We start from the raw sequence: 23,371 nt of genomic DNA, 5'->3' as shown, positions 1-23,371 counted from the left end.
AAACAAGTCCCGTTTCCAAACCACCTACCCCCTCGGAGTTTACTTTCCTTTCCCCAGGTTCCTCTCATTTTCCTCTCAATGGTCCAAGTGAATTTTGCCCTGGTCGTCCCCCATTTGCTATTTTCAGCCTCTCCCTCCTACTTAGACTGTACGCCTCAGTCTGTGTCCGATCTGAGAATAATAACTGTGGTGTTTGTTAAGCACTTACTGTATTTAGCGCTGGGGTGGATACAAGCAAATCGGGTTGGACACAGTCCGTGTCCCACGTGGGGCTCACAGTCTCAATCCCCATTTTACAGATGAGGTAACCGAGGCACAGAGAAGTGACGTGACTTGCCCAAGGCCACACAGCAGACAAGTGGCAGAGCGGGGATTAGAACCCATGATCTTCTGACAGTGTATAAACTTGTAAACTTAAAGTACGGTGCTTAACCCATAGTAAGCACTTAAATACCGGGAAAAGAAAAATGCAGCCTACTTACAGGTTTGTCTCCACCAGATTCCTTCACTCAAGATTTCTGGATAAGAGGGCAAACGCTACTGCCTAGCCTCGGGATTGCTTTCGCAACTCTTCAGAAAGAGCCTCGCTCTTGGGCCCAGGCCTCTAAACCCACAAAATCGAGAACCTTTTTTTTCCCCTCCTCCAGGATCCTTTCCCAAGGATAACTCAGCCCCTTCTCAGAAAATGGCCCGTCCATCAACTAGGTACCCCAACACCCCTTTTCTTTTTCTTTCTAACTGGCCTTGCCCCAAGTGGAGCTAACAGGTAACTGGCACTTTAGCAGATTCACTTGCCCTTTGGAAGGAGGTAATTTCCTATATCAACAACTTTCGAGCCCCACCCACCCACCCATCCTTAGCCTAGCTCAGCCATCACATACTGCAGCACATAAAGAAGAGCTGGGTGTACCGTGAACTCTGTTATCATCCTTGAACTTGGACATTGCTCTCTGATGGAACGAATATACATCCTATAAAACAGATGGGCTAAATCTTGGCACCCCCACTCCTTAAGAATTCCTTACTTACTCCCTCTATTCATTTAATTCTTCTATTCCTCTCATAGCACTCGTGTTCTTTCACACCACTTATTTCTGAGACACCTTTTCCCCCTCAGCAAAATAGTCCCTCAGTGTAAGGGAGGTGTTAATCCTGTAACTGATTCTCTCTAGAAACCCCATCTCTGTCACTCCTAAAGGCAACCAGAGGAATGTTGTCTGGCTACCCTCCCTTCCGGATTTCTTATCTGAAGCAGGTGTGTACCAACTGAATGGCCAGAACCTTGATCAGCTGTGATCTTTATTCACGGTCTTAAATCCTCTTCCCTGATACAAAGTGCAATGCTCAACCAGTGCTGGAGTCCTTAAGCCCCAGGGGTGGTACTTCTAAGAAATCTGCAAGTGGAAATAAATCGGGGTCATTCAGAGATTTCCAGAAGCTCACAAAAGGCACCAAGATGGTCCCTCAGAACTGATCCTCCTTGGGTCTGGGACTCAGTTCAGGAGAACTGTATCGGTTCCCCCCCCAGTCTCTCCAAAATTGATCAAATCCTCCAAGGAGCAGCAGTGGCCTTGCCCCACTCCCCAGCCTGTCCCCAAATCTTAGATGCCAGGGCATCTGGGGTAACCTGAACCAAACAAAGGGTCTTGTGTGAGTTAGAGGCCAAGATCAGGATTTAGGATCCTAAGGCATAGTTTGGGGACAGAGAGAGAAGGAATTCCCCATGTCCACTCTACCACATGGAGGGCACCCTCCATGGAGCTAGATGTCCTGTTAAAATAATAATCATTATTATTATGGTACTTAAGCACTTACTATGTGCCAAGCACTCTTCTAAGCACGGGGATACATACAAGTTCATCAGGTTGGATGCAGTCCCTGTCCCACACAGGGCTCACACTCTTCTCCCTTCCATCCTGGGAGAATAATAAGAGAGAATTATAATAACAATAATGATGGTATTTGTTAGGTGCTTTCTATGTGCCAGGCACTGTACTGAGAGCTGGGATGGATACAAGCCAATCTAGTTGGTCACAGTCCCTGTCCCATGTGGGGCTCACAGTCTCAATCCCCATTTCACAGATGAGGTAACTGAAGCACAGAGAAGTGAAGTGAATTGCCCAAGGTCACACAGCAGACAAGTAGCAGAGCCGGGATTAAAACCCATGACCTTCTGACTCCCAGGTCCGTGCTCTATCCACTATGCCATGCTGCTTCTCTACTACAGATCAGTGACCCCTACGTGCCAATATGTTCATAAGATAAACAGGCATACTAGAGCTACCCAAAAAACATAAGCAACACGCATATAAGGGCTGTGTTTACTATCTAGTAATTCTGTATTTTTGTCACTCTCTATGCCATCAGCAGTCTATCCTCCTATTGATTTTCATAGGTTACTTACTATAATTTACCCTGGATAAATGCTGCCCTGGATAGATGCTGCCTTTAGAGAATCAGCTCTAGGAAGAAAGGAATTGTATTGGGGGGGGGGGGGGGGGGGAGAGAGTATCTGTCACTCAAGTTTGAAAATGACATAACAGTGAAATTTTAATCAGTGTGTAGATGAGACTGATAATCGCTGCCGTATTATTGTACATACCAAACTTGTCCATCGTTATCCCCTTGCATTTCTAACTCACAGTGCCCAGTGCTGCTTTTGCTTCTTCCTCACAGTATCATGAATTTCCCAAACTCTCTGCTCCTCATTTCAGATTGCTGCACATCAAGCTATCTGTCTTCTGCAACCACCTCCCAACTTTCCATTGCTATGCTACATCAAGTCTGGACATCCTGGTGTCGTCCTTTCTCTTCTCGTTTCCCTCTCAGCAAAGATATTCATTCATTCATTCAATAGTATTTATTGAGCGTTTACTCTATGCAGAGCACTGTACTAAGCGCTTCGAATGTACAAATCGGTAACAGATAGAGACAGTCCCTGCCTTTCGACGGGCTTACGGTCTAATCGGGGGAGACGGACAGACGAGAACAATAGCAATAAATAGACTCGAGGGGATGAACATCTCATTATAACAATAGCAAATAAATAGAATCAAGGTGATGTACATCTCATTAACAAAATAAATAGGGTAATGAAGATATATACAGTTGAGCGGACGAGTACAGTGCTGAGGGGAGGGGAAGGGAGAGGGGGAGGAGCAGAGGGAAAGGGGGGAAAAGAGGGCTTAGCTGAGGGGAGGTGAAGGGGGGGTAGAGGGGGAGCAGAGGGAGCAGCGGGAAAAGGGGAGCTCAGTTAGGGAAGGCCTCTTGGAGGAGGTGAGCTTTAAGTAGGGTTTTGAAGAGGGGAAGAGAATTAGTTTGGCGGAGGTGAGGAGGGAGGGCATTCCAGGACGATGTCAGAAGCACCGCCTCAGTGCTGGTGATCGGATTGACTGCAAGCCTGTTGCTGGCAGGGAGCGTGTATACTGTAATCTCCCCCAAGTTCTCAGTACAGTGCTCTGCACACAGTAAGCTCAGTAAATGACTGATTCATATTTGTCATCCTGTCTTACCACTTAATGCTAAGCATTTGAACATAGGTGGCGGGCATTGGAGGAACTGCTCTAAAAGCCGAATGCAACGTTTGCGGTGGACGCAGGTCTTACGGCCATAAAGGAGATGAAATTAATCAATCGATGGTATTTACTGAGCACTTACTATGGTGCGGAGCCCTGTATTAACTGCTTGGTAGACGCAATCCGTGCCCAAGAGCTTGCAGTCTCCAAGGTGAGAGAGACATTAAAATCAACTACAGATAGGGAAAATAATAGAATATAAGGATAGGTATGTAAGTGTTGTGGAGTTAGGGGGACTATCAGTGTGCTTCAGGGGACAGCCAAGTGATGATGATGACTGTATTTGTTAAGAGCTTACTATGTGTCAAGCAGTGTTCTAAGCCCTGAGGTAGATACAAGCAAAGGAGGTTGGAAACAGTCCCTGCCCCATATGGGGCTCACAGTCTGAATCCCCATTTTACAGTTGAGGTAACTGTGGCCCGGAGAAATTAAGTGACTTGCCCAAGGTCACACAGACAAGCGGTGGAGCCGGGATTAGAACCCAGGTCCCTCTGACTCTCAGGTCCATGTGCTCTATCCACTAGGCCACGCTGCTTCCCTGCATCTGAAGTTCAGTCGACACAGAGCGGAAGGCAGACAGAGGAAATGAGGGCTTAGTCACAGACGACCTCTAGGAGGAGATGTGATTTTAAGGAAGATTTTGAAGATGAGAGTGGTGGACTGTCAGATATGAAATGGGTAGAAAGACTACAGTCGTCTTAGACACCATCAGTTTGGTCCGAATCTTGATATAAATGCCACACACTATCTTTGAGTCTCTCAAAGAATAGTAGTAACATTCTTGATTCAGTTTTCTACTTCCATCACTGGATGGTGAGTGACCCAGAGGGTGTGGGGGTCAGGGGACGAAAGAGAGGAGGGAGAAAAAGAGAGGATGGGAAGAAAGAGATGTCGAAAATAGGAGTAATGGACAGAACCGGATGAATAGCTCAGCACCAGCCATCAATACTACTGAAGGAACAACTCAAGCACACATATGCTGGCAATGAAAAAACCTCATCCAAAGTTTTAAATGAGTAGACAGTCCATGGCACTGCTCAGTTGCTAAAAGAGACAGTAACACTGAGCACAATAAGTGCTCAATAAATATGACTTGATGCATGAACGATCGCACTCTTGGCATCCCTTTTTAGGAATGCTTTGCTGACACCCAAATGGGAAGGAATCTAGAAATGGGATCTCTAAAAATTGCCTGCCGCACCCAAACCAAGCTCACCAGACAATCGTAAGCCTTTATGTGAAAGTGGGAGGAAGAAAAAAAAAAAACAACACACCTTATCGAATACGAAGTAAATAACAATTTTGTCATGGAACATCAGGATGCTGTATGACACTAAGAATAGCAGTAAAACTGAGTTGTTTGTTCCGTTCCAGTTCATTATCCATTTTTTAGATCCATAATCGAGGGGTGGGGGGTAAGGAGGATATGAATTATCCTTTAAAGTAGCAGAATAACTTTTTGTGGGGAGGAAGTGATAGGAATACAAACACACACACACACACAAGATGACCTCTTATCCAATTTTTTGAATGGTATTTGTTAAGCACTTACTATGTGCCAGGCACCGTATTAAGCACTGGGATAGAAACAAGTTACTCAGGTTGGACATAGTCCATGTCCCACATGGGACTCACAGTCTTAATCCCTATTTTACAGACGAGGTGACTGAGGCACGGAGAAGTGAAAGTTACTTGCCTAAAGTCACAGAACAGACAAGTGGTGAAGCCGGCATTAGAAACTAGTCCTTCTGACTTCCAGGCCCTTACTCTATTCACTAGGCAATGCCGTTTCTCAACCGGGACAACAATCAATCAGCTGGGAACTCAAATAGTAAAATTATAAATTCTCTCCCTGATTTATAATAACCCAGTAAGTGAATGGGCACCCAGAGGACATGAAATGTTTCCGATCAATAGATACTTTTCAACTGCCCTTTGGTATTTCAGACCAGTCAAATTCCTCTTTGTCTATAAGATTCCTGTTTCAAAATTAGATTGTAGGCATTTGGGTTTCGTGTTTGTGTGTGTCTCTCTCTCTTGGGTAGTTTTGAATCACAGTTCTTCATATTTAAATTTCTTATCTCACCCTCACCTCCCAAATTCTACCAATACCTCCAAATCTTGAATGAATAAAACAAGCTAACTGATCCAGTTCCCCCAGCAGAACTCCTCCCTATACCTGTGTTATCCCTTCTTCCCCTTCTAATCTCTTACTTGCACTGTTCTTTGTTGTGCTGCAGTTATTTTTCTTTTAAAATAATTAGAAGATATTAAATATATCATATAAATTATCCTGGTTTGATGTCAGATGTGTAGGCTTCTGGTCATTTCTCTTGGTTCTGTGCTATTTCTGAGTTGGGGAAAAAAACAGGAAAACTGCAAAGACCTACTGCTCCTCTGAACAGTTATTTACCCATGTTCCAATATGACAAGATAATAATAATTGTGGTAGTTATTAAGCACTTACTATGTGCCAAGGACTGTATTAAGTGCTGGGGTGGATACAAGCAAATCGGGTTGGACACAGTCCGTGTCCCACGTGGGGCTCACAGTCTCAATCTCCATTTTACAGATGAGGTAACTGAGGCACAGAGAAGTGAAGTGACTTGCCCAAGATCACACAGCAGACAAGTGGCAGAGCCAAGATTAGAACCCATGACTTTTTGACTGCCAGGCCTGTGCTCTATCCACCACATGAACACCCTGTTTAATGTTTTACTTCCAGTAAAAGGAGCAAAGCTATTTTAATCTAAGAGGTTGATCGGGGAGATTTGTCACAAAACACAATAACTGTCCTTAATCTGTTGAGGACATCGAAAATGTTATAGGGAAATTTTGAACCAAGTCTGGAAGTTTTAATTATAATACTATTTTTGCAACATACTCATAATTCACCCTCCAAGCTTGATTACAATTTAGTGTAAGTGCTGTATGTGCCCAACGATGAAATTTTGCTAAGCTGCTGGAGTCCCGTAAGATATTCGTCAGTTTTCCCATGGTGCAGGAGTTGCTTTCTTGAACCCACGTTAAGCGAAATCATGTGGCACTTCGGCCTCCCAGCTGTGTTCAATTCAAATGGCCACATGTTGTCAGGGGACTGCCACCTAATTTCTCAATGGCATTTTAATCAGAGTACATAATGAAGGCTTGCATTATAGCAAAACTGACTGAACTATCAAAAGAGGGAATAGTGAGGACAATTTATAATCCTAGTGTGGCATTTCACCAGCAGCATTTATTGAGTTCCTATGAGCAGAACACTGGGCTACACCCTTGGGAACGTACAGCAGAACTACATGACACAGTCCCTGCCCAGAAGGGGGATGCAAGCGGACTCAAATTTGGCAATTGAAATAATCAAGTAAACAGAGATACACCCGTCAAGAGACCCACCAAGTTCTAGTCCCAGTTCTGCCTCTGGTCTTCTGGGTGGCAGAACTATCTGTAATTTATTTATATCTGTAGTTTATTTATACTAATGTCTGTCTCCCCCTCTAGACTGGAAGCTTGTTGTAGGCAGGGATTGTCTGTTGGTTGTTACATTTTACTCTCCCCCAAGTGCTTAGTACAGTGCTCTGCACACAGAAAGCACTCATACACAACTGAATGAATGTCTTTGGGCAGGCTGCTTAACCTTTTTGGGCCTCAGTTTCCCCATCTGTAAAATGGGGATGTGATACCTGCTCTCTCCACTTCTTAGATTGTGTGCCCTGTGAAAGACAGGGACTGTGTCAATCTGATTATTTTCTACCTGTCCCAGCACTTCGCTCAGTGGTTGGCACCATTATTATTTTAAGATTATTATTCTTATGCTGTTTATTAGAATAATAATAATAGACCTTGATGTAATAACATGACCAGGAAAACGAGGATTAATAAGGGAACACCTACTGGAAGAGACTTTTTCGGAGCTCTTTTAAGATGGGAAGGAAAGTAGTTTGTTTGGCAAGTTTAAAGGGGAAGAGAACTTCACACAGTGGAAAAGAGAGTGCCAAGAACCAGGTACAGTTTAAAGGTGAATTTGGGGAAAATTGAGTGCAAGCTGTGGTGTAACAAACAATAAAAGAGAGCATTTTTGGTAAGGAAGCAGCTGGTAGGGAGACAAATTAAAATAATCAGAAATTTATGTTTGATGTAGAACAAAATGGGTAGCCATTGCAGGGTTCTGAAGAGGGGAGTAATGCACTCTGAACAGCAATTTAAGAAGACGATCAGAACATTTGTGTGTAGGACAGAGGGAAGAGGCTTGAGACTGGGAGACCAGTATGGAGGCTAGTGCGGGAATCCATCTGGGCTGTTGCTGTGTATCGTTGGCTTTCCGTGACAGGCAAGAAAGGTGTAGGGTCACAGGAAGCGGGAAGGAGAGGAGGAGCTGGTCTGGTAATTTGGTGCCGTGCCATTATCTTGGAAGGAAATCATAAGTAATGCCACACTTCCACTACGTGCTATTTCTCCTGTCGCCCTTGCCTGCGTCCTTGCTACCCACAAAGACCCTAGAATGGCTGCGTGGGTTCTCAGGGTTTGCACTGGCTAATTGGAGGTGGGAGGGAAGGAGAGAAAAACATGGTAGGAGACCCATGGCCTTCAAACTCGTGATAAAACCAGTATTCAGTATAGCTCCAGGCACACAGTAATGATCCAAAATTCTCCATTTTCTGGAGAGGTAATAATGACTTCCAGATCCCAGGGAACTCCTCTGGCAATGTTCACTACATGAGGGGAAATTTTTGAAAAAAATAATGTGGCATAAGCATAGGCTCTGCATACTCTTGGCAAATTACCAAGAATGGCAGAACGCAGTTCAAAAATGTAGTGTTGAGAAAACAGGTTTAAATAATATTTTGGAAAATTTGCTCCTGAACAACTTGCAATAAACTATGCTAGAGGGCTAAAGCAGAAGGTAGATCTAAAGATGGAAGAAACATTTATTTGCTACTTAGAATTCGAGAAAACAGAAAGGAAAGGAAATGACAGGAGCACAGTTAAGATTTTTGTCTTGTCATCTGTGGCAAAACAGGCTAAAGGCAGCACTCAAAATTTCCTGAAATGTAAACTAGAGCCAATTTTCTCATAGGAACAATACTTAATGGGGGATTGGCTCCTGAACCAAAAAGCGACATCCTATTTTTATCAATATTATTGCCATTACTATATTGTGGAATTTAAGCACTTACTACGGACCCAGATTTGTGAGATCAATTATAGATGAGTAACATAGCCACGGTTGTGTATTTATATTGAAACGGAGAGGTTCCACAATAGGGTGACCAGTTGACTTCATCATCAGTAAAATGGTGTCAATTCTGGCAATCGGGCAACCACTCCCTCACCACCCTCTTTAAATTTTCCAGCCCTTCATCCCCAACACCACCCATCATGGCTTTTAATATTATTTCCCCATGGTTCCAATCCATCCCCTCCCCACTTTGCCTCCCAGGCCCCCCAGAGCTACTGCCTTAAAGAAAACTATCAACGGAATTTATTGAGCACTTACTGTGGAAAGAGCACCGTAGTAGTGCTATAAACTTAAAACCAATGTATCCTAAAGCCGAAATAGAGTGAAAGTATAAAAATGCTGTGTCACCCCTCTTAACGAGGATGTTTCAAGTTGACTCTTTCCTGCAGTTAGAAGAGTGAGGCAGCTAAATAGATATAAGAAAAAGACACAGTTCAACAGAAAGGCAATTTAAGGAAACTGACAAAAAAAAAAAAAACCCAGAAAAAATTAAAGAGGAAAGAATGAGAAATGAGAAACTCCAATATAACCTTCAGGTTTAAATTAAAGTTACAGCAACACGAAGAATGGGTTTGGTTTACACTTGTAAATGTAAAAGTATGAGTCATTCCTTCATCCTAATTGGGTGTCTAACATGCGTAGAACACTGTACTATGCACGTGAGAGAGTACAATAAAAGAAAAAGAAATGGTTCCTGCCCTCAAGGATTTTACAGTCTAAATGAATGGAAATAATAAAGAATGTTAAACACACTGGCATCATGCTTTTTGAGTCCAGTAACTTTCTGAATAACAAATATTTGTTTTTCTGAAAAATACAAATGGTTGTTTAAAAAAATGATAAAATACAGGTTTTGTATTATTTGCAGGTTACAGATTAAGGGGCAGAAACAGTTTAAGTTCTGGCGGTAACTACACCATTATGCACTTTTTCCACACCAAAGAATTTTGTTCCCAGGGCTCATCTTCCTATATAGGTTTCTTAAGCTTTCTGAGAACGGTATACGCTCCTCCCAAATAATACTTTTCCCACGGACAGCTAGTAACACTGGTATTTAAATGCTGCTTAGGAAATGTGCTTCCATCACAGACAACTTCATTAAGAATAACAATGCTAGCAGTCAGGCTAATGGAATTCAAATTTTAAAAAGAAGCCTTCCTCAAAAGTTTCAGTCCCAGTCATAATTTACCTCCAGGTTTCTTATTTTCAAAAGAGATATTTGGAGTTATTTATGCATCAGTGCTTCTCCACTGCCACTGGTCTGTAGTACACAACATTTCTGACTAATCACCAAGGTCAGTTTGGCATCTCACAATAAGGGAAAAAACATTTATAGAACAGGGTTAGGAAAAGAGTCAAGAGGAGGGGGAGGAGAGTGGAATCTATCGGAAAGGACTCCGGAGTTTATCGCTTTATCTTTTTCCTCCTTGGAAATCCATATTAGCAAGTCAAATCTAAATAGGAACCTTTATTTTGGTTGTTGGTTTTTTTTTTTTACTATCTTTAAGTTAAAATGCTGTTTAACATTGAAAGCAATAAAATTACTGCCCTAATGTACTTTGCAATCGATATTTCAAACTTACATAACCAAAATAACACAAACTGCTGCTTTTTGCTCATTCCAATGCATTTTCACATTTTTAAAATGTATTTTATCACATTTAATTTTATTACCCACTGGAACATGAAATTGAAGCAAACCAAAAAACACGAAAAATTTCATTTAAAATCCAATAAGCATAATACATTTAAAAAATGGTTTCGCTAGAATATATTTCCTCATGGTTCTGTCAAAAAACAATGCTCGACTGATCTTTATCGCCCCAATTAGCCATCAACCAGTGAAAAACTGCCTATTGAAGCACTGGTCAACCCATGTTCTCATCCTTCAAATTTTCCCCTTCTCAGCACCTTCAGAATAGTTCATTCAACACTAGCACTACTAATGAGATGCACAAATTTGGGGACTATACACTTTTTTCAGCCATTTATGAATATCAATGGACCTTTGGCTCTCAGAAAAGCCAAAAAGAACTCTCTGCCACCATTCTGTGCATCTAATTTGCTTCCACGGGTCTGATTTCAATGGAACTTCCCAGGATTAGAGTGGGAGAATTGAGTGCTTCAATGGCCATTTTCCCCCACCTCAATGGCGATAAAAATCAGGATGTGTTAATATGTCACGAAGGATACTTGTATTATAGTCAACTGAATCTGCACAAGACCTTCGCCATTAAGCATCAATAGGTTGAGTATTCTGCTCATATTCTGTGACATGGGTGAATTCGTCTCTTTTGCCATGATGCAAGTTTCAGATGGGTCATATGCACAAATTAAGAATAGTCCAGGAAGAGTTTTAGCAAAGCATTCTTGCAAATAACTATTCATAGATTCACCCATTATTAACAACAAGCCAGGTGAGAACATTGTTTTTTTTTTCCATTTATTTTACTCCATATGAGCCATCAATGTGGGGAGGATGGGGGGGAGAGAGAGGCATGTTTAAAACAAAGCATGTGCTGGTCTGGACTGATAATAATTATGGTATTTGTTAAGCGCTTACTATGTGCCCACCACCGGTCTGAGCGCTGGGGTAGATACAAGGTCATCAGGTTGTCCCACGTGGGGCTCACAGTCTTAATCCCCATTTTAACAGATGAGGTAACTGAGCCACAGAGAGGTTAAGTGGCTTGCCCAAGGTCACACAGCAGACAAGTGGCAGAGCTGGAATTAGAACCCACATCCTCTGACTCTCAAGCCACGCTGCTTCTCTATGATGGCTCTGACTATAAGCTCCTTGTGGGCAGGGAGAATGTCTTCCATATCTGTTATACTATACTCCCAAGCACTTCATACAGTACTCTGCACACAATAATCACTCCCTCCCACGGAGGGGGGGAGGTGACACATCCAGAAGTAGGGGCTATATAGGCCTTTAGCGACCCAAAGGTTTCTTCCCAAAGATCCACCTAGGACATCTCGCATAACGGACAGGATCAGCAGGAATATTGAAAAGAGCTGACTAATGCAGGTGCAACAAGCAGCCGCACTACGCTTTGGCCAAAAATGGGTTTTGTACATAAAATTCTAGCATGCAATCAGTGGTACTTATTGAGCACTTACTCTGTGCAAAGCACTGTATTAAGCACTTGGGAAAATACAATAGAGTGTGAGAAAAAATAGAGAAAATACAACCTCTCTGACCCCAAGGAGTCCCTTGTTCACCTCCTCACTTGTGGGACACTGCCACCGAGAGATCGCTCCTGGTGGGGACGAGAGAGCATGAGTATTGCTGCACAAACTTTTGCTCGCAATCCCAAAATATTTGTTACTGGCCCAGGCTAGTCCGCCGTCTACCTCTCCAGCAGAGGGCTAAGCAATACCGGTTAGTTGACTTGCCAGGCCTAAAGATCAGGCAAGAGGGAAATGGCAGAAGGGTCAAAAAAAAAAAAAAAAGGCATAGAGCGGAAATGGAAGAAGGAGAAGAAAGAAAAAAACAGGAGGGAGTCCTCAGATGGACCACATAGGTCACTTAACTTCATAGGTCACCCGGGGTAGAGACTTTTCTCTTGTCAGGCAATAGTGACGCAGCCAGCCAAGCAGGTGGAAAATACCGAGGTGTGCTCTGATGTACAAAAGAAGCTCAAAGTCACCTGCAAAGAGGATATCCACTCCGCTGATCACGAGACCACGAAAAATAACCATCAGACTCGAACAAGTTTTCAAAAGTCACTGTCCTAAATTCCATGTAAATATTCTCTCCCTTTATATCCACCGATGTTATTTATTGAGTGCTTTTCTCTGTACAGAGAACTGTATTGCATGTTTGGGAGAGGACGGTTGGTAGACACAGATCCCTGCCCTCAAAAAACCTAGTCTTCCAATTCCATGTCCATCCATTTAGGAATTTCACTAGTTTGTTACAGTACTTTATTGAAAGAATATAACACGTGGCTCATTTACCGCCTGTTAATTTGGTTTCTGTAAATACTCCTAGAGCCTATCCTGAAATATTTTGTTTTTGTTTTTCCTCCTGAGCAGGATGATGGGGGAGAAATTATTAGAACATCACCCTTGCTTCGGTAAATAGTATATTTACAGGATCATACTGCATATATGGAACAGTAATCTTTAAAGATGGTGATAAGAAAAAGATTACCTACCTGACCTGATTATTAAAATAACTAGAGGTCTTGAAGAAATTAAGATAAAAATTTCCCTTTGCTAAAGCCACAGAATCCCAGCATTTGGAGAGAGCACATTAATTCAACAACTACGAAATACTCCCAATCTGACAAAATAATCTGATGCCAATTGCTAAACATACTCTGTGACGATAAGAAAATGATTCTATTAGTACAATGCTCCACACACAGTAAGAACCCAATAAATACCATGGATTGATTCACTGATTTCTCTGTTGGGCTCTTGGGGATTTAATTCTCAATAATAAAATCTAAAGAATCTGCCAGTATTAAGTATTCTTCAAGAGCCATAAAAATTAAGCATAATTCCACAGAACAGCACTACTGTACTCTGAAATTATTTCCCCCAAAGCACAAGGTAGTTGTGGCCTGAGAATTGAAACTGGGAAAAAGAGAGACACCAAAATTTAGACTCACAAATCTAATTTCCAAATTCACCAAAGTGCCTCGGTCTGCTTTCCATAGAAGGTCAAGTGGCAGAAGATGAATAATTGCCATGCAGTATCATTAGAACCAAGAACAGAGACAAATAAAATGTACCCCTGGCCATACAGAGTTGACACTTTGAAGGGGGACAGAGAAATAATAAAAATTATAATAATTATGGTATGTGTTAAGTGCTTACTATGTGCCAAACACTGTTCTAAGCGCTGGATAGATACAAGGTAATCAGGTTAGACACAGTCCCTGAGCCACATGGGGCTCACAGTCCCAATCCCCATTGTACAGATGAGGTACCTGGAGGTCCAGAGAATAATAATGGTGGTATTTGTTAAGCACTTACTATGTGCCAAGCACTGTTCTAAGAACTGGGGAAGATACAAGGTAATCAGGTTGCCCCCACGTGGGGCTCACAGTCTTCATCCCCATTTTCCAGAGGAGGTAACTGAGGCACAGAGAAGTGAAGCGACTCGCCCAAGCTCACACAGCAGACAAGTGGCGGAACCGCGATTAGAACCCACGACCTCTGACTCCCAAGCTGGTATAAATAGTGGATTCCCGATAAATCACTTAATACGCATACGTGCCCAGGTGCTGAGGACGGGTGTAAGCAAATACATAGTGCTAGAGGTGGCTGTATGTTGATGTGACTCAGGGGACTGTGGTTAAATGTGGAGGGCTTCTGGGAGGAGGTGGGCTTCCAGGAGGGCTCGGAATACAGGAGGAGCTGTGGCTTGGCCGATTTGGCGAGGCAGGGAGTTACAGGCCAGGGGAACGGCATGAGCAAAGAGTCGGAGGCGAGTGAGGAGAGACTAGAGGACAGTTAGAAGGGGAGCTTGGGAGGAGCAAAGAGCCCGAGCTGAGGAGTAGCACACGGAGAGCCTATTTGACCGGCACGAGCCCCACGTGTGCATAGGAGCTGAAGGTAGATTCTTTCATTCAATAGTATTTATTGAGCACTTAGAGTGTGCAGAGCACTGAACACTAAGTGCTTGGAAAGTACAATTCAGCAAAAAGAGATAATCCCTACCCAACAGCAGGCTCACAGTCTAGAAATATCATTCTGCACATATTTCCCCACTTCTCCATAACCTCAAAGGGTAAATAAACCATTTCTCTCGGTTCTTAACCATTGGCTTTAAGTTTTCAATAAGCTCTCTCCCTCTCCTACTTGTCCAATCTCTTCTCCCTCCACACCCCAGATTATGATCTCTCTAACTAATGAAATCAGATTTTGCCAGAATCCCATATTTTCAAATATGAAAGCAGGTAACCAGAGAACTATCTTACCTTAGCTCTATAACCCAAAAAGAGGCCTCTATGAAAGACCCTGATTTCTCTCAGTCAACAACAACAACAACAACAAAAAAAGTCACCTCAGTGATCAACTAGCCTCATTTGCTTGCCTAATCTAAATTTGCCTCTCACAGTTCCTAAACCCAAGGTCTAAGGCTTTTAACAAGACAAATTAAGAGCCTCAATATAAACTCCCTTGTATTTTAAACCTATTACTACTCAGCACTTAAAGTTCAGCTTTCTATTACACTGCACTGATTAAACTCTTCCCTTCCCATGCCCCATAAATTTCTCTACAGAACTTGAAACAGGGGAGGTAAATTCAATAAGTCTCAATCATTAGGTCCAAGCTCCAGATAACCATCAACGAGCAAAGGGTGGGCCAGAAGGAGATTATTTTAGACTTTAGATACAACAGCTACTTCCAGCTATCATGCTGTATTTTCATCCTTCCTTCCTTCCTTCATTCATATTTACTGAGCGCTTACTGTGTGCAAAGCACTACAAAGAAGTCGGGGGCGAGAGAGACGAGACCGAGGCACAGTGAGCAGGTTAGCATTAGAGGAACGAAGTGTGCGGCCTGGGTTGCACTAAGAGAGTAGCGAGGTGAGGTAGGAGGGGACGAGGCGATTGACTGCTTTAAAGCCAATGGTGAGGAGTTATTGCTTGATGCAGAGGTGGATGGGCAACCACCGGAGTTTCTTGAGGAGCAGAGTGACATGGTCTGAACGTTTTTGAAGGAAAATGACCCGGGCAGTAGAATGGAGTACGGACTGGAGTGGGGAGAGACAGGAGGCAGGGAGATCAAGCAAGGAGGCTGATAAAATAATCAAGGCAGGAGAGTATAAGTGCTTGCATTAATGCGGTAGCCATTTGGACGGAGAGGAAGGGGTGGATTTTGGCGACGCTGTGACGGTGGAACGGACAGGATTTAGCGATGGCTTGAATATGTGGGACGAAAGAGAGGAGTCAAGGATAACGCCAAGGTTACGGGCTTGGGAGACACCTCTGTCCAAACTCTGTGAATAGGTTGGACACATCCTAACTTCACTTCTCGAGTCACCGAAATTGGGTTTTAGCCACCTGCACACTCCACTGAGACTGCACTCTTCAAAATCACCAATGACATTCTCAGAGCCAAATTAAACGGGCTCTCGTCTTTCAATCCCCCTGAACTTTTTGGTCACCTTGGACATAGTGGACCACTCTCTCCTTTATAAATTGCTATTGGCTATCACCAGGTTTCACACACAGGTATGGACCTGATTCTCCTCATACCTCTGTTATGGCTCCTCCTTTTCATTCCCTGGCTCCTCTTCCACCTCTCATCCCTTAACTGTGGGTGTCGCGCAAAGTTATTTACCGAGTTCCCTAATCTCGTTTTACACTCCCTCTTTTTAGGAGCTAATCCATTCCCATGACTTCAGCTACAGCCTCCATGTGGCTGACTCCTGAATCTACCTAACTAGTCCCAACCTCTCCTCAGCTATGTCATTTCACATTTCTTCCTTATTCATTTCTTCTTCTTATTACTATGGTGTTTGCTGGGCGCTTTTGCCTATTAACTAAGGGCTGGGGTAGATACAAATTAATTGAGTCGGACAAAGTCCCTGTCCCACGTGGGGATCACGGTCCAAGTAGGAGGGAGTTTTTCATTTTTATTATTACCGTGGTATTTCTCTCCGCTTGGATGTCTGGTCGGCACCTCAAATTCAACAGGTCAAAAACCATCTTCCAGTAGACTGTAAACTTCTTGAGGGTTTGGAATATGTGTTTTGCTTCTGGTGCACTCTACCAGGCACTTAATACAGTGTTCTGCACTCCACGGCTGCTTAATAAACATTCCTCCAAGTGTCCTCTGATTACCACCATCAGATGCTGGGCTCGACGTATCATTGGTCTTGACCAATAAGGCATTCTAATGTGTACTGTGCAATTTGTAATTCGGTATAGTTTTACTCAAATATTCCTTCTACTTTCTGAGAAATGATTCCAGCTACCCAAATGACACACATGGAGGATTTTAAACTCGGATGATTCCAGAAATACTCAAATCAATAGGTCCAGTTATTTCCGGGTCCGGCTCTGAAGCCTGGCAAGTACAACCTAAGCAAATGTAGCATTAGAGGAGGATGAAAACAAAGAGGAGGAGGGGAAGGCAACAACAGAGAAGAGGGGGAATGTTAATTGACTGAAACACTTACTGTGTATAGAAAGAACACTCCTGGGCTCTTTGTAAGTCGCAACTGAAAAATTCTCACGAACTTTAACTTGTGCTTACGGTTAGCTTATTTTGCCCAGGAAACAAATTTTGTCATGGGTAATGAGGGGGAAAAAATGAATTAAAGAAACCCTACTACTGATTCAATTTGCTACTATTGAGAGCTTATTTTTGGCAAGGAAATTCCTCAATCAATAGATTTACTGAGCGCTTACTGTGTACAGAGCACTGTACTAAGCGCTTGGAAAAGTATAATACAACAGTCTGGTAAGCACGATCCCAGTCCATAAGGGAGAAGCTAGCCTATTCTTATAAGCCACTGTGAGAATGTCTTGCAAAACGATTTTGCTGAAAGAAAGGATCAAATAGATGAGAACTGTATTTCCCCTACATCCCGATGAAATGATGAATTTTATTTCATCCTTAGTAAAATAAGAAATTCATTTCAAGCAATACTAAATAAAAAGGTATAGTTTTATTAAATATGGCAAACAGCTTGCCTATAGTATAACTGCTCATGTTTTTCATTTTGCCATCGCTTACGGTCCGATACATTTTAGTAGAAAACAAGGGAATAACAAAATAATTCACCCAATGTTTTTGAAATCTGAAAAATAATTAATACCGCTTCCTATTTCAGTTAACAGTAAAATTTGCTTAAGTTTGTATAACAGGCTGTTTTTAATACTCAAGAAATAAACAAATGCTTATACCCAAATACTCTATTCTGTCCATCAGACCTCAATGCTCTATCTTTTTCATCTCACTACTAGAATTACGTTCATTTTCTTTCAAACACATTCAAAAGTTTTTTTTCTGTTGCATCAACCAATCTTATTTGTTGATTGCTTACTGTGTGCCGAGCACTGTGCTAAACGCTTGGGAGAACAGAATACAACAGAGTTGGTAGACACGTTCCCTTGCCCACAAGCTTAATGCATACATTAATACTTACATCAATCTTGCAAATAAGCTCAATGTTTCCCTGCCTCCACAAATCTTGACCACCTCTCTTGTCCCTGTAGCTAGTAAACAAAAATGAGTATTCTTCAGCCCTCACCAGTCATATATTATTAGTTGCCCTGGGTAAGTTGGTATTTGCAGGGCCGATTGCCTAGTGATTTAATCGGATGTAACACCGATCACTGTCCAATGTATTATTCCCTTCGATTGAAACATGCGCATGTCAAGTCGGCATCTGGAAGAGCACGATCTTCCCCTAATGAAATTTTGACACAACGTCTGCCATGTCAAAAGCTGGAACTGGGTTCAAAAGGGAACCGAGAGGCCTCCTGCAGTCAGCTGCCACAATCCCATCTCTCTAGAGACGACCAGAATTCCTCACAGGATCGGTAACGGAGCCAAGTTGGCAATCCTTGCAGACCTTGTTGATGCCCAGGAGGTTCCAAGGGGCCAGAATGACACTTGCCGGACACCTCTCAGCATCAGGGCAATGACTGCAATTCGGAGGGGCCCTTCCGAATCGTAGGCACCAACTCCGAATGGACCAAGGGTGTTGGCCCCCATGGGCTTGGCATCGCTTTTTAGGTAAGGTAGTCGAGCTGGAGATGCTCACCCTATCCCTCAGTGGCAGAAAGCTGACGGCGCCATCTCTCGAACTCTGCCAATAGGACCCAGACCCCAACCCGGCCCTTGAGACCGTAAGCTCGTTACGGACGGGGAACCGCCCGCTACTTCACTTGCACTGAATTTTCCCAAGCACTTAGTACCGCGCTCCACACAGAGCGCGCAAGAAATGCCGTCGATCGATCGATCGCTTTGCAGGGTTCCCGACCACGCTCACCGGGGCTGCGAGGCTGGGCCAGAGTCGCCGCAGAGGTCGTTTAAGGCCCCTTGTTAGTCGGGATCCCGCTGCTGCCGTCAGCTCACCGTCTGCGACCGCGGGGTGAGCAGCTCCAGCTCGGCTGGTCAGTCCTGGGCCAGCCCCAGGGTCACCCGGCTGACGGTGGCAATAATGCCGCCGGCCCAGGAAGGGACCGGGAGACCGATCTGCCCTGTGGGGCTTAAAGAGCCACCATCGCGGCCCTAGGCGGCTCAGGGCGGCAGGGGCTGAGAATGAGAGGGCCAGCCCGGCCCAGCCCCAAGGAGGAAGAGCAGGGGTGGCATCGATGGCAGCATCAGGCGGGCTAAGTTGCTTCACTGAGTACTTAGGGGAGCACGAGAGAAGTACGAGATATGCACTCAAGTGCCCTCATTTTCCACGCCTTCTCCCTCTCCCCCAATGCTCCTAAGATCGGCTCCACCCTCAAAGTGAAAAGGTGGCATCCTCGCTCCCATTGCCATTTCTATATCGATTATAACGTACATTTGCATCTCTGTCAGTTAATTCCCTCATCCTTCTCTAGACTGTAGATTCCTTGAGGACAAGGATCGCAACTCCATCGTGTGCTGAACTCTTCCAAGCACTTAATACGGCGCCCTGCACATGATAAGTGCTCAGTGATTACCACTGATTGATTGCTGGACAGTGCTTCTTTCTTCCAAGACGTAACCAAAGTTATCCTCCTCCCGAGAGGATAAAGATCTGTGGGGCACATGACTGAGTTAAAGGCCGGGACCGGTTATAACCATTAAAGGCTGATGTCCGTGCTCTTGGAGACTGGCAAAAAATGATCGTTTTTGCTTTTAAGTACTCAATCAGCTTTATTTCGCTCTCCAACTTATCCACTCTCTCCCACTATACTCCAGCTGCCCCTCTTCATTCCTCTCAAGATAATCTACTCACCATGTCTCATTCTCATCTCTTCTGACACCAACCCTTGGTTCAAACTCTTCTCCCTCCCTGAAACGTCCCCCTCTTTCAAATCTGACAACACAGCTCTCTACTATTAAACTGTAGAATCCTAGTTCAATGTCCAGAACCTCATTAGAGCACAAAACTCCACCTCACACTCTCTCTCCGATTTTCAAAGGAAAATTTCATGGTAGGAAGTCGATTCCGAACGCCTCGGAAACGTTCCTCAAACTCGGTATCTGAAAAACTTAAAGCCGGTGAAATGCAACCACTTGCACCTTTTGATGCTTTCCATTTCGATGCTTCTGGGGCGCTTTTTTTTTTTTTTTTAAATAGAGCTTTTCACCCGTATACGTTTTTCAAGCCGATGGCTGGCTCTACAGATGGCACTGATATGCTCCATAATTGGAAGCCTCCATAGAGCCATAAATACGATCTTCTACCAAGAAAGTTGCAGGGAACTTCTTGCAAGTAGGCTCACAGATTTCAAAGGAAGTGAGTCTAATTCTCCCAGTCCCTGAAGTTACTCCCTGGTAGTAAGAGGCCTTTTCGGAAGCATAAACTCTTTCAAACCAACAAGGGATTATCTACCACTACACCGCCGACACAATGTGCACACGCTGCAGAAATTCACTGAACAGTCCCCTAGTGGAATGAAACAGTAGATGCTCTTTCCAAGGGCCTAACACCATAAATCCGGGGTGTGACTTTGGGCACTGGGAGAATTGGGCTCATTTTTTTAATACACGGGGTCAGAGCATTTAAACTATTAACAGAAAGAAAACACGCCTATACGACCAAGGAGCACTTCCAACAATGTCACCTAAAAACATATCCCTTGTGAAGAGATATGTGACGAAGAAGAGATTTCAGGCCAAGCATTATGTAACCATGCATCTCTCCCACGCTATTTTAACCAAAAGAGCTGCTTTTTAGTCCCTCAAATCTTTTCCTCTTTCCTAAAAGTTTACCGTTCCTCTGTAGTAGTTTTCCTTATTCAAAAGCCTTACAAAGCTGGAACATTTTAAATATCTTGCCACCACAAATGGAAATTTCCATTATTTTTTCAAATATAAACTAGCAAAAGCTCCTCGCGTCTCAAACTTTAGACTGTCAGTTTTCAACGAGGTAGAAACAAAGTTAAAAATACGTACAGTGTGCCAGGTGGGATCGTTGCTTAAAAAAAAAAAAAAGGATGTAGCAGCAGAGAACTGACTCAGTTTGGGAAATGCCCAAACTACAATCAACATGGGAGAGATGCCTAACCTCCTTTAAATACTTGCATTTTTTTTCCCCACCGTCGCCCCCTCGTCGGGGGGCGTCCCAACTCACGTGTAGATAATGGACATGAAATGCATGAGCCCCCAAATGACAAAGACTATTAGGATTTTATCATGGGCTCCACATGAAATCACAAAAATAGGACAAAACTCTGAATGTATCTTTTCTTCTAAATCACCGACGTTGTTAAAACACACACACACACACACCAATCATACGGAGGTCATACCAGGTTAATCTTCAAAACACTGAATATCTGTTAATAAAAAAATCTATCCCAATTACACCACACGGGCTAAATTAAAGTCAGTATGACTCCCTAACCCCAAGCCCCCTATTCTTAAGAGTCGAGTGGATGACAGTGTCAGTAAGCCGGTACAAGGCAATCCCAACCAGACGCATTTTCCGATTTTCGGTGATCCTTTCCTTCCTTACGCTGTAGCATTTTTTTTTTTTTTCCTCCGGCAACAGACACTGTAGAGCGATCAGAAAAGAGTTTAAACTCTATTCACCATGGATAACCGGGGTGGGAAAGAAATCCGACAATCGGGCGGGGGGCGGGGGAGGGAGAGAACACTAGTCAAAGACAAGACAGACCTGCAATACAACGAACCATTTCCTAATCCCCTCTCCTCCCCCATTCCCGAAGCCCAAATACAGGATGATGGCAGATTCCTCCACTCCCGGGAGCAGTGCGATTCCTCTGTCGACTAAAGAAAGCAGCTGGAAGATCTAAAAAAAAAAAAAAAAACCACCCCCAAACCAAACACCTCTTGCCTTTCCCGAGTCAGATCTAGCCTGCAGAAACTTCCAAGCGAGAGAGGGAAAAGGTGCACTGGGGCTCTCCCACCTCGACAAGAAATCATTCCAGTGAAGAGAAAATAAAGAGGGGAGGGATGGGGAAAGGTTAGGGACCCTATTGAGGGGGGGGGGGGGGGAACTGTCCCCGGACGACGAAGGATGAAAGAATTCGGAGAGGAGGGGGAACGCTGAGGGGGAGCGGTGGAGATCCCCCCTTGCCCGGGGGGACAGGTGCGACACCTACGTCGACAGAAGAGACATAAATGGGGTGACCGGCAGGTGGCTGGCGCAGCTTCCAGAAGAGAGGAAACAATCACCTCCGTGGGAAAGGAGGACAATAGATCGGTCCCACCCCCTACACACACAGCCCCACACCACCTCCCAAACGCACAACATCTGGCCCAAGAGAAGCGAGCTCCCTCATCCCCGACTCGGGCGACCCATCTCCCCCCACTTTCTCCCCCGACAAAGGAATCCGTCCCTCCGCGCAAGTTCCAACGCCAAGTTCCCTCCTTCCCCCTCCACCCCCCGCATCGACCCCCACCGCGGGCTCCCATCCCACCGGGGCACGACGGCCCCCGTAAGCCCCTCTCCCAAACCGGGGAGCCCTCCCGAACCGTCCTCGTGGGGAGCAGCCTCTCCCGCATCCCGGCGCCGGGTTCATCCTTCCCCCCGATTCCCCGCCGTCCCTTCTCCGCGCCGCCGGCCCGACTCCGAGCCTCTCCCGGAGCCCCCTCCGAAGTGAGTCCTCACCTGTCCCCGCTCCCGGGGCCTCCCCCGCCCCCCGCCTCCGACTTTGGCGCGGCGACCCTCCCTTCTCTCCTCTATCTCTTCTTCCTTCGGCAACTTGGGTCTCGGCCCGCCCGGGGCTGTCACCGTCCCCGGGAGGCCCCGCCGTTCCTTCGCTCCCCCTCCCCGCCCCCCCCGCCCCACCCCGGGTCCCCGTCGCCCCCTCGTCCGGGGGGGCGTCCCAACTCACGTGTAGATAATGGACATGAAATGCATGAGCCACAGCACGACGAAGAGGGTGAACCCGAGGACGGCCATTCCCTCCAGCGCCAGGTCCAGCACCGCCATCGCCGGGACCGCCCGGGCCGGGCCACCGCTCCGGCCCAGCCGCCGCCCGCGGAGTCGCCGCCGCCGCCCCCGCCGGGGGCTCCGAGCGAGGTCCGCGCGTGGGAGGGGGGCGTCCCGGGGGGAAGGAGGCACGGGCTGGGGAAGGGGGGGGGGGGGAGAGTGGGAGAACGCGGCGCGTCGTCCCCAAATCGCGGACTCCGGCGGATGCCTAAGGCTGGAGCCGCCGCCTGCTCTTTTGGCGCCTCTTCCTCCTCTCCGTCCTCCCGCCTCGAGGCCTACGGCCGGGGCTTCCTCCTCCTCCTCCTCCTCCTCCTCCCTCCTCTGTCTCCCTGCGTCTCGTGCGCCCAGCCCGGCACCCCCACCGTCTCCGCTCGGCGCACCAACTGAAAGCCAGTCTCCGGCTTCGTTGCAGAGAAGCCGGGACGCTCCTCCGCCCCCGCCCCTCGGCTTCCTCCGGCCCCGCCCCCCCAAAGCCCCACCCCC

General features: G+C 45.2%; 1 protein-coding gene across 2 annotated transcripts in view; it reads right to left on the bottom strand.

The window, feature by feature from the left end:
- Positions 1-22,926, bottom strand: part of UGCG (UDP-glucose ceramide glucosyltransferase) — a 74,211-nt gene extending 51,285 nt beyond the window's left edge. Inside the window, exon 1 of one of the 2 annotated variants that reach the window (XM_029053872.1) lies at positions 22,791-22,926. In XM_029053872.1, the coding sequence (XP_028909705.1) occupies positions 22,791-22,888 (98 nt within the window). In that variant the 5' untranslated portion in view covers positions 22,889-22,926. Of the gene's footprint in view, positions 1-21,061; positions 21,105-22,790 lie in introns of those variants that run through there. The other variant, XM_029053874.2, reaches the window with a different exon arrangement.
- Between the last annotated feature and the right edge of the window lie 445 nt (positions 22,927-23,371).

The sequence above is a fragment of the Ornithorhynchus anatinus genome, chromosome X3, assembly GCF_004115215.2.
Source record: "Ornithorhynchus anatinus isolate Pmale09 chromosome X3, mOrnAna1.pri.v4, whole genome shotgun sequence".
Classification (NCBI taxonomy): Eukaryota; Metazoa; Chordata; class Mammalia; order Monotremata; family Ornithorhynchidae; genus Ornithorhynchus; species Ornithorhynchus anatinus.
Note: the sequence above shows the minus strand (reverse complement) of the source record. Positions and strands in the feature narration are given on the sequence as shown.